The 16631-nt window shown below is 41.0% G+C and overlaps 1 protein-coding gene and 1 long non-coding RNA gene across 2 annotated transcripts in view; one reads left to right on the top strand and one right to left on the bottom strand.

Annotated features, from left to right (window-relative positions):
• The first annotated feature begins 3435 nt into the window (after nt 1–3435).
• Nucleotides 3436–16631, top strand: part of LOC123968045 (melanoma receptor tyrosine-protein kinase-like) — a 44345-nt gene continuing 31149 nt past the window's right edge. The window contains exon 1 of the mRNA XM_046044517.1: nt 3436–3628. Coding sequence (XP_045900473.1) covers nt 3550–3628 — 79 coding nt within the window. The 5' untranslated portion in view covers nt 3436–3549. The remainder of the gene's footprint in view (nt 3629–16631) is intronic.
• Nucleotides 10752–16631, bottom strand: part of LOC123968622 — a 26386-nt gene continuing 20506 nt past the window's right edge. Inside the window, exon 2 of the long non-coding RNA XR_006824503.1 lies at nt 10752–11299. This is a non-coding gene — a long non-coding RNA (uncharacterized LOC123968622). The remainder of the gene's footprint in view (nt 11300–16631) is intronic.

Raw genomic sequence — 16631 nt, 5'->3', positions numbered from 1 at the left:
TTTGAACCCAAACTCAGCACTGAGATCCTTTACAAACAATAACGGTTATTTTAAAGTAAAAAAGTAAATAAAAGTCCTTCATTCAAAAGTCAACTTGAGTAGAATAACTTAAATACGTAATAAAATACATTAACATTTATTCATTTAGCTGACGCTTTTATCCAAAGCGACTTACAGTTGCTATATGTGTCAGAGGTCGCACGCCTCTGGAGCAACGAGGGGTTAAGTGTCTTGCTCAGGGACACATTGGTGGATGTCACAGTGGGGAGTTGAACCCGGGTCTCTCACACCAAAGGCATGTGTCTTATCCACTGCTCCATCACCACCCAAAATAAATAATGAAGACGACAAAAGAGTAAATGAAAGCTCCCCTTATTACAGCAGATCTGCCAACATGACATCCAGCTCCTCATCCTGCAAGCTGGTTATTTCAAAAAATAAGTTGTATTTTCAGAAAACTGCAGTAGTACCACTGCAAAGTATTCTGCAACAGTTTTAATGACTGATTAATAATCGATGGAGTTTTAAGCACGAATGTAGAAGTCTCAAAGTAACGTCCCTGTTTTTAAATTGTTGGTCGGACAAAACAAAGCAAGGCGAAGACATTTTTCACTGTTTCCTGTCTTTTTCTGGACAAAACGACCGATCGGTTAAACAGGAAACCTGCCAGCAGACTGACTGAAAGGGGAATGAAAACAAAGTGTTGGTTGGAGTCTGATTAGACGCGAGCTCGGTGTCCTGACAGTGTGAACTGATGTTTGCTGAAGGTTCCTCCTCCTTTGTCTCCGCACTGTGTTTGACATCAGCTGTTTTATTAACGGAGCGGCAGGTTTGAAGGATCACATCTGGGGTCCAGACCCTGACAGAGGGTCATGAGTGAGCCATGCTGGTCCAGCTTCACCTAATTCTGCTCCTAGAGATCCAGTCTGGACAAAATGGGACTCATGTTGACCAGAAAACGGAGTTCAGAGACTCGTTACAGAGACCTGCCCCATCAACATCCCGGATCAAGCACTCAGCAGGTGGTCTGTGTTTTACAGAGACGATGCTCGGTGCTCAAAGGCTGTCAGGTGGACTGTTCATTGTGAAGATGAAACTTTCACATTATCATCCCGTTGCTGCTGTTTCCAGTGTTCACGGTGTATACCTGTCTGTAAATATGTACACAAATAACTGTATTGTTTTATTTTATGTTACCATGTATTAATATAGGCCTGCATTGGTACCTTGTTGTACTTTGTAAATAATCAGCAGGTGGAGAAAGAAACACACTGAACAGTTCGACGTCTTCAGGCCTTAATTTACCCCAAATAAAGACGTCAGAGACATGTGGAGACGTTCAACCTTCAGCACAGTGTAGAAATACTTCAGTACATGTCCTGCATTCAATGCAATACATATGTAAAATATTCTTAAAGTAGTAGTAAATAAAAGTACTCTTGTAGCGTTTCACTATTAGATCCTTACAGTATTACTGCTAACACAGCATTCTGTCAGGGTGGAGCTACTTTTAACTAAATACAACAATGTTTTCAAAAAATATGAGACATCCTGCGGTGTCAGAGCTGCTGTTGTTCTGTTTTATTTTTCAATAAAATAAATTGGGACGGACAAAAAACAAAACAAAAGCAGTAAGCTAAAACCCAGCAGGATGTGCTCCTGCATCCGGCTGCATTCTGCAGCAGCCTGCATGCTTTTCTGAGCCACAATTCTCTGTGCAGCCTGAGTTTGAGCAACAGGGTCAAAGTTCAAGGTGGCACGATGTTATGAGGAAGTTGTTGTGCGAATACTGCGTGCAGTAGTACATACAGTACTTTAAAGGGTAGCTGCAGTACAAACTAGAAGTACAAACAAACAGGTTTGGACTCTGTACATCTGTACTACGGTGGCCTGTTGGAGACATTTATCCAATCAGGCAGTCTGACAAAATATCCTGAATTTATAGAAGATGTGAGGAGAACATGAACTGAGTGGCTGCTTGGGGCCCCATTAACCACCAGGGGGCCCCTGGGAGACAAACAAATACATAGTCCTTTGTTTATTTTCTGTATCATGAATATTTATTTATCCTGAATCACATAGTTATACACGGTTGTACAAAGGCTGTAAGGTTACAAACTATATGTGGAGATGGTGAGAAATCCATGAAACCTCTGCTGACCAGTTAAAACTCTGAACTTGTTTATTTTCCTGTAACTTCACTTTATTTATCCTGCATCATGTAGAGAGAAGCGGTGTGGAGTTTTCACTCAGTGTCCCACCATGTCAGCAGAAAGAAATCTTTAAATCTGTGAATTATTATTATTGTCAGAGACTTTTAATGAAGAACTGATGGAGTCCCATTAAATGAATTTAAAGCCATGTTGTTAAAATGCCAAGTAGCTGAGAAATGTTACTGCCACATGCGACTCAGCTTAGTCCCTTTCCTTTGTGTGTGATGCTTGTTTGTTTTGACTGTGCTGTATTTCTATTTAAATTGTAAGTGAGATTTCAACCTCAAGGGACTTCCTGGTTAAATAAAGGTTAAATAAATAAAATAAGACACAAGAAGCAGTTTGGATCAAATCATTTTACTTTACCTGTAATTAAACTATCATAGAGTTGTATTGTTTTCTGCGGTATTATCTGAATAAACAGTGAAATTCATTTTTACGACCTTGAACTTTTCTCTAATAATATTTTGAGTGATCAGGATTAAAGATTTGTACTTTTGTAAAGAAAAAGCTGTGTTTGTGTTTAGATGCGTGTGGGTGGGGGAGGACAGTTTAATCACACAGCTACAATCAAAGGCTCCACAGCATCTCATCATGTCTGTAGAGGGACACGTTTAAAATGTGAGTTATTTATATTTTCAGTGACTTTTAATGAAGAAGACACAAAAACCAGTTAGGATCAAATCATTTTACTTTACATGTAGGTATTACATTTCTTTCCTGCTGTATTCTGTGCAGAAATAGTGAAACACATATTTAAATACTTTGAGCTTGTACTGTTTAGTGATCATGACTAAAGATTTGCACATTTTTATGCATGCATGTGTCTGTTTTCATGCATTTTGGTTGTTGGCAGCTTTATGTAAAAAGATCCACCAGGTCATACAACAGCATAAAGCAGATTATTTATTTTCTCCTCATTATTTGTGCTGCTTTTACATTTGCAAGAACGTGATTTACTTCAATCCAGTGAACTTATTTTCTTTCTTTGAATGATTTTATTTGCTGATTGGTGAAATGCACAAACTGCTGTAGCCTGTGATTCAAGTTTTTGAGGGTGCGGGAAATTCAGATAAATCAAACTGCTGGAGTGAGACTTGTCAACAAGGCTGAGTGAGAGGGTGAGAGGGTGAGAGGTGTGGTGAGGGGAGGAGGTGCGTGCTTCTCTACAGAGTCTCGTTGAATCCACCAGGACCCGTCATTCAGCTTCAGCCCTCTCACACTGAAACAGCATCACGGCTGCCGCTGCTCATGGAGACCCGCTCTGCCCTCCACCTCCACAGGAACAACGACTTTGAGGAGTTCCATTAAAAAAAAATAAAAAGCGGCCGCAGACATGAAGTTTTATGGAGGCGGAGCCGCGCTGCTGCTGCTGCTGCTCGGCCGCTGCTGCTGCACCAGTCCCGGCAGGAGAGGTAGGACTGAGCCCGGGGCGGGAGCTCCGGAGAGGGAGCGGGAGGGAGGGAGCGTGAATCCCGGGGCGAGAGCGTGTCTGTGCGGGAGGGAGCTGCTGCGTGACTCGTGTGTGTTTCAGTAGGAAACTACATCACTGTTGGGACCGAACTTTATATTGTAGCCTACAGGTTTGTTGTGAAAAGTTGTCACTTCAGGAAGTAATATAGATGAACTATGATCAGGTTGGTAAAAATTAATGACCCTTTTAGACACATTCAAAATTCCTAAAATGACAAAAACGTGAATAACTAAAGGATTCAAAACACTTCCTATAAAATATATTATGGGGATATTATAGTGGTAAAATAACTAAAATGATCTCTGAATATAAATGTAGCAGAGCAAATGTTCGCAGTTATAACCATTAAATAAGCAGTGCATTATAAACTAAAAATAAATTGTGACCACAATTAAGATGATTTTAGGAACATCATAATCGCATATACATACATACATACATACATACATACACACACATATAGCCTAGTCATAATTAACACAATAAAGGGGCATAAAATGCATTAATGTTACTATAAACCCTCCACTGAGTAGGCATAAATCTGATTAACACTGCCATTATCATTTAATAGGACAAAAACTTTACTTTCATTCCTGTAGTGATATTAGAGTCATAATAACAAACCACTAAATGCTTTAACAGATTAGATCAATATCACGGGGACAGACTGAAAACACTATTTACTGGACAAACTGTCATTTCATGTAGTGAAAATATGTTGAAAGTGAAACTGAAAAATTAAGTCTGTACTCCGATCACAACATTACAGAGGCGTCGCAGGAGAGAAACTACATGTAAACTCATTCAGACTGAATTATCACCAATAATAGATTCATTTCCTGCTGTTTTCTTTGCATTTGAGCCAAATCCTTTGTCCTCACTGTGAGCTGGGTGACCTGTGTCTCCCAGACTGATGAGCTACAGCAGGACTGCAAATAACAATAAGTTGGATTATTAATGAAACCTTAGGTCTATAAAATAAGTGAGAATACAGTGAAAAGTGCCCGTTAAAGGAGAAAGACACACGTCTTATTATAAGGCCAAAGGAATCGATTATTAAACTAGTTGCTGATTAGATAAATAATCCTCGCAGCTCCAAACCAAAGTGTTGGAGAAAAACAGCCTTGACCTTTGTTTTTACTGTATTTATTTATTATTAGTCATTTTTTCCTGGTGATTGAGAAACATGTTTAATTTAATGATTAAACCAAAATAAAGCACTTTAGCTCCAGAGTGAAATCTCTCAATGAATACTGATTAACATGAAAGGTCCTGATCTCATTCCTGTTCTGCAGAGGATGAACCCTTTGGATTTTAAACATTTCTTTAGCCCCACTGCTGTTTTTTACTCTAAGAAAAGATAAATCATCGGGATCTGTCACTACGTTATTCAGACTAAATGACAAACTTTTTGTTCTCGAGTGTTTTTTCTTTGGATCATTTCATAGATTCATTTGTTCAAAACAGCCAAATGAAAAGATTAAGTTCAGACACACCCAACAGCAGAAGAGAGGGAGGATGGCTCGCACCTCATTGCAGATATCTTGAAGCATGTGTCCTCCCACTGTCCAATACTCCCGCTGCAAGTATTTATACACTCAGACATCATCAGGTGATATGTTTGTGTGTTGAACCTAAATTAGGGATATTTTTATTATTGTTTCATTATAAATCATCATAAAGTAGTGAAAAACCCTCTCTAAAAGTCTAAATATATAATATCAGACCTCACAGAAGACGAATAAAAACAGAAAATACTAACTTTGGAGAAGCTGGAAGGATTTATGAGTTATTTTCATTAAAGAAAAAATAATCATGTTCGTTTGTGTGGAACGTGTTGCTGAGAGATCGAATCTGAGATAACCGATTGTCTCCTAATCAGATTCTGGCTGCATTGCCAGAAGAAAAAAAAAATAATACAAAATTGAAAAACCAGGCTTGCTAAGCATTATGGGAATGAGTGATGAGGTTTGAGAATATCTCCGACCAATCAGGCCGTTTGGCTGAAATAAGAGTTTTGTCTCCTGAAAGAACGAGAGAATAAATAACTGAATGAATAACGGGAGGAAACGCTGAGCTCAACTCTTCAGACTGATATCTGAGTGTGTGTGTGTTTAAGTGAAAACAGCTGACTGCACTCTCTCTTTGTCTTGGTAACAGTTTATGAGATTATGGGGAGGATTTCATTTTTATGGCTCTGAGTGTGTTTGTGTGACTTTCCTTGTTTGGACAGACTGTTATGTTGTTCTGCGCTCCGTGTATCACTCTGAGCCTCACATCAGACTTCAGGGTTCAGTACCCCCACCAATCTGCTAGCCAGTCAGAGACCAGGACTCGCTGTGGCCGTGATGAACTCAGTTTAGTCTGAGTGTTTTAAAAAAGACAGCAGAGGTCACTGAGGACGATGCTGAAGAGGTTGAAGAGATCCTTGTGGAGGCTGCAGGCACCCTGGATGATGTTTGTGGAGGTGGTTTCGATCCTTAAGCAGATTCTGGATGTCCCTGGGCAGGTTGAGGGTTTTTACCCATAATGCACAGAGTCAGACCCAGAGCTTGTGTTTTTTCAGGTCAAACAACTCTTTAAATAACACATAATCTGCAGGTGATCAGTTCTGACCGGTTAAAGCAGTCTGGCTTCTTCCTGTGTTTGTAGTGATCGGTCATCGATACACTCATGAAATCAGAGTGTGTGTGTTTAGCTGAGCGTCCAGATCAGAGCGGCTGGTTGGTTTCCTGTTTGTTCTTCTGGATGTTACAGCTTTTTAAACCTGAACTTCAGCTTCAGGAAATGATCAAACGCTGATTGTTGTGACTGCAGAGAGACGAGGTTTAAACGGAGAGATTTAACCTTCAGCCTGCCAACAGAAACCTTAATCAAATTCAGTGTGTGTGTGTGTGTGTGTGTGTGTGTGTGTGTGTGTGTGTGTGTGTGTGTGTGTGTCTCTCTCAGCCTTGTTCCCATTGAATTTGACTTTTAGGAAAGACCTTGGCAGTGTGTGTGTTTGTCTTTGTGTTTCTTTGGAAGCAGCTAAATGAAACTTTACACCGACAATAATGAAGCCTCGTGGTAACCATGGCGACACGGCTGGCATACTGAGTTGAATAGTATTGGCTGAAAACTACGACAACGACCAGCCAGATTCAGGACAGACTGTGCTCACCAGGCTGCATGGATGGATTATGAGACAACTGGGCACAGACATGTGAAAGGCCTCTCACGCCCAGACCCCCAGACCGCGACACACACTCACTTTGTGGTCGTCTTATTCTTTAGTTTGACATCTCTTTAGACATTTTGGGTCTCTTTGTGAATGTTTAGCATCTTTTTATGGTATTTTTTCCCTCTTTGTAGTATTTTGTGTCAATTTGTTGTCGTTTTGTAATCTGGACATCCCTACTTTCAACTGAGCTCTGTGACTTTCCAGAAAGATTCATTTTTTCCCCACATGAAAATTTACATTTACTCTTTGGCTCTTAACCAAAGCGACTTATATAATGAGGAACAACATACAAGCATCAATACAGCATGAGATCTACAACTACAATACATACTAGTAAGGAAGTACTATTAAGAGCTAGGGAAAGAAGTGAGAGTTAACAAGAAAGTGCACTCAGCTGTAAGGGGATAGAAGAAGAGCACAGGAAGTGCATGTTAGTGGTTAGATGTGTTAGAGGAAGTGTTCTCTGCAGAGTTTTAATAATAATAATACATTTATTTATAGAGCGCTTTCAATCAAAGTTCTTTACAAAAACAATACAAGAGCTTCTTGAAGTTAGAGAGGGATGCCCCTGCTCTGATGGCGTGTGGTAGCTCGTTCCACCATCGTGGTGTCACAGATGAGAACAGGGACTGGGATCGCTTTGTGTGAAGGGACGGCAGAGCCAGGCGGCGTTCGTTGGAGGAGCGCACTGGTCGAGAAGGAACGTAAACTTGTATTATGGAGTTTATGTAGATGGTGCAGACCCAGTAGTCACCCTGAATGCAGCATTAGTGACTTTGATTCTGGAGGCAGCGGGGAGCCAGTGGACGTCACTGAGTAATGGAGTGACATGAGTCCTTTTGGGCTGATCAAAAACCAGACGCGCTGCTGCGTTCTGAACCATTTCTAAGGGTTTCACCGCACAAGCTGGGAGACCTGCTAGGAGGGCATTGCAATAGTTGAGGTGAGAGATAACCGTGGCCTGTACCAGAAGCTGGGTGGCGTACTGAGTGAGGTAGGGCCTGATTTTCCTTATGTTGTATAGAGCAAAGCGGCATGACCGAGAGACAGCAGCAACATGGTCTGTACAGCTGTGTCACTTCAGATCAGAAACCATCATCTTTTAGCTGAGTGTTAATTTACAGACTTACAGAACAGTATGCACACTATGCATCAACAGAAACAAACCTTTTCTGCCCATGTCTGATTTTGGTTACTGCACTGAGGTATTACACTTAGATATTTGATATAGAGGAGACTCTCCAGATGCTCAGGAACATCAGCTGGAGACGAGGTCCTGTAACATGTGTACTCTGTCTGAACTTAAATGAGCCACGTCTGTCAGCCTCTGGGACAATAATTAGTAATGAATTAGTTAACAAGTGCAGCATTGTTCCCTGCAGTTGCAGCGAGGGGGAGAGTCAGATGAGCTGCAGGGTTTAAGGATAAGGATGATGTACAGTTGGTAATGCTCCTTTAGGCACATTTGTTGTGATACTGGGCCATATTAAATAAAACTGACTTTGCTTAGTTGTAGACAGCAGCGGCAGCAGTGCAGCCTGGGGGATTTTCAGTGCTGGAATGTGAAGAATGTCAATAATGGAGCTCAGAAACTGTTAGCAGGATTATACAGGCAGCTCGCTCTACCTGCTCTCTCTCTCTCTCTCTCTCTCCATGCTGTAACGTGAACTCTGTATTTTGAGGCACGAGAATGAGGACGTCTTTGACCTGTGCTTGACTCTTTCATAATAAACTGCTGTCAGTGCTGGGTCAGTCCCCGGAGGTCAACGACTCCTGTCAGCTGTTTTCACACATGTAACCTGCAGCAAATGTCAGGGTTTGTCAGTAATCACACTCAAGGGTGAAAGCGTTTAGCGGGGGGGGGATTTATGATCTTTGAATTTCTGCTCTCAAATCACTTCACCTGACCCACCCTTTATTTCACTTTGAGGTCAGAATACAAAAAGTTATAAAGTAATTAGAAAGTAAAAGGGGAAAAGGTCTGAATAATAATAAATCCGCTTCAAGAATATGTTGAGATTAAGTGCTTGACTCTTATTTCCTGGTTCTCTGTGTCCTGTGGTGTTCCACAGGGTTCAATTATAGGGCCTCTGTCATTTTTAATTTCATCAAATAAATGTTTATTGGTTGATTGCTGATAATGCTGACAAAAAGTCACTTTTGATTTAAAATTGGAGCCCAAGAAAGATTTGTGTTTTTGAAATGTTTACTGACTCTTTAAAACGCCTTGTTATCTCACTTGAGGCAGCAGAGGCCCTGTGACTAAAGGGTGAAATTTACTGGCATGTTGAGGCAAAAAGCAGAGAGGATATGACAGTGTTGTTGGCAAGACACCAACATGATTCCACCATTAAGAAATTCTCTCTTTCCACAGAGAAAATGAACGGGGAGCGACATCAGGTGTGATGAGGATTAGGATATGTGGGTTGCATTGGTTGATTGACAATTGTATTGTTACAGAGCCTCCCTACAGCTAAAGCCAGCGTGTGTGAAAGCGACGTTAGCTAGCTGGGCTAAATTAGCTTAGCACTTCTGACAAAGTAACAGAGCAAAATCCACTCAAAACTAAGAATGACTAGAAAACACCAGTTACCAAAACTAAAGGCTGTAACTCACAGATGAACTCCAACCTGATCTCTCTCCCTCTGATATTTTAAATTGAAAGCTGCTTTTATAAACTATAGTATACATCTTTTTTCTCTGATGAGGTGACACAAGCATTTAAAAAACAGCTTCAGCTCATTTCTTGCTTTAGGTATGTGATTAACTGTTGGAGGACAGTTATCTTTTAAAGAGTATGTTATGACTGCACAACCCTGATAGTGTGAACTGCCTGAACTGTCGTTACAAGAGAAATTTGCAGTGTTTTGCTGGAACCAATAAGCAGCGGCTGTCAACTGATCATGATGTCCCATTACTAAATGTCAATTTTAGTTTACACAGAAGCGTTAACGACACTCTTGTGAAAGAAATATGTTGACTTAAGAATTGTTGTGCCTGTAAAGTGACTTGTAACAGCCTGCAGAGCTGTCACGTCCACGCAGTCCATTTTTTGGTGTCAATTTCTCACGGTAGTATAGCCAACACGCTGTGTAGGAAGATGACAGCCCCAGTTTCAATCTCGCCTGTGATTGGTTGTCTGTTTTTCCAGCTGGTGAACAAGATCCAAGGCAGGACCAGTTTGAATACAATGTGAAATTTGGGCAATGATTCAGTTTTTTAGAGTACACAATCAAAATAAAGCTTTTCTTTAGAAAGAGGGCTTTTTCTGCCCTGAGGAGTGTCTGCAGGATGCCGAGCTTCCTGCCAGGCTGCAGATGTCCTACAACAAGCTCCAATAAATCAGCTGGAAAGTTTTGTTTCACGTTACTGTCGATGTTCAGCTTAAAGTAACAGTCATGTTTGAGGTTGGAGTCTGCCAGTCATAGCCTGAAAAGAAACTCAGTCCTTCAGTTTATATCAGTTTTTAACAACTCAGAGTAATATTCTTCATCAGACGGGGGGGGGCGTGTCCTCAGTCTGTCACCAGTATTTACTGTGAAAGTGTTAAAAAACAACAGAACTTGTTCAGTCCTTGGAATTTTCCTTGAACGGCAACAAAGTGAGAGCGAAGCAGCTTCAGTGTGACAGACAAGCAGAGTCTCGCTCTGACCTGCATACACTGCTGCAGGCAGGACACACACACACACACACACACACACACACGCTGCAGATTTCGTGATTGGTTTTTCATTGGGAATATGTTTGTTCAGGATTTTCCATTCAGCTTTTCTTCTGTCAGAAAGGATCGTGTGTCTGTTCACAACTGAGCGGGAAGCAAAAGACATGTTTGCATTCAGACAAACCACATGTGAGAGCTTTTTATTCATGCAACTGAACTGAAGACCAGAACAAAGCAGGCAGAAGCCGCCTGACTGAACCAGTGAAAGGTTGTGAAACTACAAATGGACATCACACATCTCTGGTTTCAATTATGTTCATCCTGCAGAGGCGTCTTTTCATAGATCCACTGAATCTCATCCATTGCTGTAATATTTAATGACTGCAGTATTGGTGTTTATTAGTGTGTTCACTTCCATATTTTCCTCCTTCCCTTGGTTCCTGTTGGGGTTTCCATCTCTTCCTGTCTTCTGCGTCTTCCTCTGCCGCACCAACCACCTGCCCGGCAGCTCCATCTTCAGCCTCTTCCTCCTGATGTACCCAGCGTCTCTCCTCCGCACATGTCCGAACCATCTCTATCTCGCCTCTCTGGCTGTCCCTCCAGTTAAACTCATTCCTAAGCCTGTCCGTTCTCGTCACTCCCAAAGAAAACTTTAGCATCTTTAACTCCGCCACCGCCTTCAAACCAAACAGCATAACTGGTTTCACCCAGGAGACTGGAGTTTGTTTCCCCTGTGAAACAAGAAGTCAACATTTATTATTATTAGTGATGTAGCGTAACTTAACTTACATAATTAATGTCCCGTATAAGTAAAGTAGTTTATCTTTTCCTAAATCTAACCGAATTTCGACATAATAAAACTTGAAAAATTTGTGAATAAGTCTAACCGGACGTTGCATATTTATTGTTGCTAACTTGAGCATGGAGCCCTACATGTCCAGAAACGACGGTAAAGGGTAGCCGGGGCGTTATCAAGTGACGCCAAAGGGGTCTTGACAAAATATGTGACTCCCTGGAATGAGAACGTGTTGGGTCTCACTAGCATCTTGAAAACCTTCCCGTTCACTCTTACTGTCGCTAATCACTCCCGACACTCTTCTCCACTGACTCCACAGATGCTCACTCAAATTATATAGACTATAGACTTATTTAATTTAAACTGCTGCGTCCTGATCCCACAGCTTCATGAAGAGGTTATGTTGTTTCTACTTCAGCTGCTTCCTGAAATGTAACTACACATCAGGGCCTGGTGGCTGCAGAGACACTACGTGAGACAACAAGAACTGTGATTGGTCAGCTTGTGTTTCTGATGCTGGTAGAGGTTGTTGAGAGTGAGGACAACGTTGCACCTGTAGTAACTGATGTTTCTGTCCACTTGTTTTGAGCAGAAACAAGCTGCGAACGCAACACTCACACACCATCAGCTTCTAAATTGATGAACTTGTCAGCAAACAGTTACTTATTTTCTCCTTCAGCAGCTCCAGATCAACATGAGGGTTCATGTGGAGTCGTGTTAGTGTCACCTGATGAACCTGAGTCCAGGATTCTGTCTCTTTTAATGTGATTTAATGTGAAAACAGAGAAACTGAAATGCGATTTTCTCAGAGGAGCTCAAACATGCTGAGCGTGTGTTCAGCAGGACGAGCGTTTCTCAGCCGGTTGAGACATTCCTGAAGTATGTGTGTGTGCGGAGAGACAAGGCCACTGTGTTCCTTTCATGGCATTCAGCAGAGCAACATTATGTCTGTCTCATTCACAGTCCACAAACCGTTCTGTGCAGAACCAGGTCCTGCTGCGGTCTGTTTACAGGTTGAGATCAGTTTAAATCAGAGTTTAGTGTTCAGAGAGCCTCTTGCGCGTCTGTCACATCATGTTTTCTGCCCCTGTTACATAAATCAATAAAAACACTTAACCACAGCTTAAAATCTGACGATTTATTGAGCGTTTTCAAAGTACGGCAGAGCGGGCCGATCAAAAACCCTCATTGATTTTGTCGAGTGAAGCTGAATTTCAGCTGTGTGCTGGAGCTGCAGGCAAGGTGACTGCTGGCCAGACACTGAATCCATACATTTCCATTTCACAGTTTTAATCACAAACTGATTGATCTTTTTATGGTTTTGAGCCGTTGAATCAAAACAGTTTTTTTTCCTTTATAGTTTTCACTTGAGCAGCGAATCAGTCATCTCTTGGATCAAAATGCGGAATGAAAACCACCCTTTAATTTTTAGAGGCACCTTTGTGCAAAAGTGCAAAACAAAGTACTTCATATAATAACATCAAGATAGGAAGATATCGAGAACATAAATAATAAAAAACAATCACATCATTGATCCCACAATAAACCGTAACAATGAGGGTTGGGTTGAGACAGCTGGGTTTATTTTGGCAACACACCCGACACGCTTATTGAATCTTTCATTTCTCTTTGTTATTAGCGAACAGAATGTACAAAACATTCAAGAGGAAGTCTTCTCATTTATTATCAGCGCTGACTGTTGCTTTCACTATTAAAAATGACGAACAGTGAACGGCTACATCATAGATAATTAATGTTAATTATTAGAGCAATTTGCCAAACGGCCAAACTGTTTTCCTGTAAATGTTCTCCCTGCAGGCTGGTTTCTGCAGTCAAGGTTCTGCTCCAGGTTTCTACCTGCTGTTTTTTCCTGCCTGAGCTCGCTCACGGTGAAAACTGTTAATGTTATTAAGAAGAGTATGGTCTAGACCTGCTCTATGAAAAGTGCAATAAGATTACTTCTGTTAAGAGTTGGCACCTTCTCTTTGTAAGAGAATGAAGGAATTACGTTGTGTGGAGGAAGTTCTCAGATCCTTTACTGAAATAAAAGTACTAATACTACGCTGTAAAAATACTACAAGTAAAAGTCCAGCACTGAAAATGTACTTAAAGTATTAAAGCAGTAAAATGTCCCTGTGACAGTTGAATTATATATTCTATCATCGAGGCACTTCACATGAAACATCTTATACAATAAATAAAATATGAAAGAATGCATAAAGTCTGGATTTAAAATAGTCAGAAGACTTCTGGAAGTTTATTCCAGTTTTTTGCTGAGTAGTAGCTAAAAGCTGCTTCTCCATGCTGTGTGTTGACTCTGGGGACGGTCAACAGTCTGGCCCCTGATGACCTGAGGGGTCTACAGGGTTCATAACACATCAGTGAGGTATTTTGGTCCTAAACTATTTAGTGGTTTAAAAGTGAGCAGCAGTATTTTAGATTATTATTCCTCCTCATTAATGTAAAGCAGGATGTTGTTGAGCTGCAGCTCATTCTGAACTGTTTAGTGTCAGACGGCAGCTGATGATTCTTTTCATTCTGGATCAATCTGCTCATTATTTCCTCCTCCTGGTTTGTAAAGATTCTGCCGTCACAGTTACCCAGAGCCCAAAGTGACACCTTCACTATGCTTGTTGTGTCCAAAGCTCAACGTTCCTCACAAACATCACAGTTATTACAATCGTCCAGAGGAGAAGCAGCAGATCTTCATGAGAGAAGCTGAAAAATGTCGTCAACCATCCAAATAGTTAAATAAATTAAGATAAATTTTCTGTACTTTATGTATACACTTTTGGGAAGTTTCATTTGTGAAAACACAGATTAAATCAACATTTCATGTCTTCTAGTTGGAGCTGCAGGTCGTCCACATTAATCAGACTGACTGTTTCTGCTTTTGTAGTTTTAATTATTTAGAACTTTACTAACAAATGTTGAAAGGATAAACAGGTTCAGTGAGAGTCAAACATATTTAGATTTGAGAAAATGTAATTGAATCACAACTCTAGTTACTCCCGATAGAATAACGGTTATTTGCTTCCAAATATAAAATTTTGGGCCTTTGAGCATCAAACGAAACGCCCTGACAGCTGATTCTCTAAGATTGAGCAAAGCGACCACAGTTAAAGGTTTTTGGCTCGGTGTTTTTGTTTCTCTGCGTCTCTCAGAGAAGAACAGCAATCTGTGCGGCTGAAGGTCGCGGGCAGGAACGCTCTCCATCTTCTCCTCTATTTCTTCTGCTCTCCTCTTTGATCTTTAATGAAGACTGATTCTGTCCTGCTGCTCTGAAGGAGCCGCCGCCTCGCTGTCAACACGCTGACTTCACTCTGTTTGTCTCTACTTTCATTTAGAGTTTTTTTCTTTGCTCTCAGGGGGATTAGCTGCTTCAATGAAGGTCACATAAATAAAGATGGCAAAAAGACAAAGAGAGAAAAGCTGTGGAGGACAGAGAGAAAAGGAGAATTCACAGGGTTTCTGTTCAGATGTTCAGAACAGCTTCTAAACTGAGGCATCAAATCATACTAACGTCACGCACCGTGTTCAGGTGAGGTTTGAGTTTGAGTATGTTCACAGTAGAAATGTGACAAAGTTAAGTAGTGCTAAATCCACTCTAAGTCTGGACATTTATTATATGGACATCTTTGTCCCATAATGAAATCCACAAAGGAAACACAGGATACGTACACATTTATCCACATATTCACCAACAAAACAATCCGACTACAAAGAGCATTTAAAACTGCATCAAATTAAAGCATGACAGGATAAAACAACAATAGAAGTCCAAATAAGTTAACATCAGAATGTAGCTTTGCCTGCATTCATTATTGAACTGACCTTCACAGTTTGATGTTCAAATATTATTTAAAACATGACTACAAATGTTCTGTAACTTTACCCACGTGGTTATTAATGTAACTGTGACGGTAAGAGACCCCAATCTTTAACTAAGTAGTTATCTGAACCCAATTCATGCTGATTCCCTAAAACTAAGCAAGATGTTTTTGTGCCTAAACCTAACCGGACTAAAGATCAGACATTCAGACCAGAATTACTCTTGTTGAGCTGACAAATCGATGTCCTGATCCTGGTGATCGGTGTTTCACATTGTGGATGGAAAACAACTGGTTTTTTTGTTTTGTTTGGAGGATTTGTTGATCTCAGGTTAGGGTTAGCCTGGGGTTACCATCCTTCAGGATGCTGATTGGACGACTCAGGCTGTCAACAAGTGGGCAAACTGCCGAGAAACAACATGTTGACGGACTGACTGTTATTATGGTGAAACACTGACTGTGGTGTTTAAGAGCAGTCAGCAGCTCCCCACTCATTACAGCTAATTCAGCACACACACACACACACACACACACACACACACACACACGCCTCAGTGAGCACATGACATTCCTCTCAGATGGAGTCCTGATTGTTCCAGAGAGGACGAAGTGGCGACAGTGGGCTGTGCAGGTACAGGTTTGAGCCTCATCTCTTCCTCCATCTCTCGCAAGTTGTGAAACTGATAAATTCCTTCCATAGTTTGATTATAGAATCATCTATTCTATCCAATTCAAATTTAACTTATTTAGCGAAGACGTCGGATGGTAGAAACCTCAAGCAGGATCTCGGCTCGGTGTGGGCGGCCATCTGCCTCAACTGGTTGGGTTGAGACCACACGGTAGCCCAACATATAGAGATGTAATATAACAGACAACAAATATCAATCCAAAGGAATCGCAGTAATAATATTATTATAATTATAATAATGATAGCAATAACAATAATTATAGGACTATAATTGTAATAATTAGAGCACTAGGCGGCTCCCACTCTATGTCCCCCAGCAGTCTAGGCCTATAGCAGCATAACTAAGGGATGGTTCAGGACTCACCTGAGCCAGCCCTAACTATAAGCTTTATCAAAGAGGAAAGTCTTAAGCCTACTCTTAAATGTGGAGATGGTGTCTGCCTCCTGAACCCAAACTGGAACCTGGTTCCACAGGAGAGGAGCTTGATAGCTGAACGCTCTGGCTCCTAGTCTACTTTTGGAGACTCTAGGAACCACAAGTAACCCTGCATTCTGGGAGCGCAGTGCTCTGGTGGGGTAGTAAGGTACTATGAGCTCTTTAAGATAAGATGGTGCCTGACCATTAAGAGCTTTGTAGGTAAGAAGAATGATTTTAAATTCTATTCTGGATTTTACTGGAAGCCAATGCAAAGAAGCTAAAACAGGAGAAATGTGATCTCTTTTCCTGGTTCCTGTCAGAACACGTGCTG

This window comes from Micropterus dolomieu, linkage group LG01 (genome assembly GCF_021292245.1).
Source record: "Micropterus dolomieu isolate WLL.071019.BEF.003 ecotype Adirondacks linkage group LG01, ASM2129224v1, whole genome shotgun sequence".
Classification (NCBI taxonomy): Eukaryota; Metazoa; Chordata; class Actinopteri; order Centrarchiformes; family Centrarchidae; genus Micropterus; species Micropterus dolomieu.
Note: the sequence above shows the minus strand (reverse complement) of the source record. Positions and strands in the feature narration are given on the sequence as shown.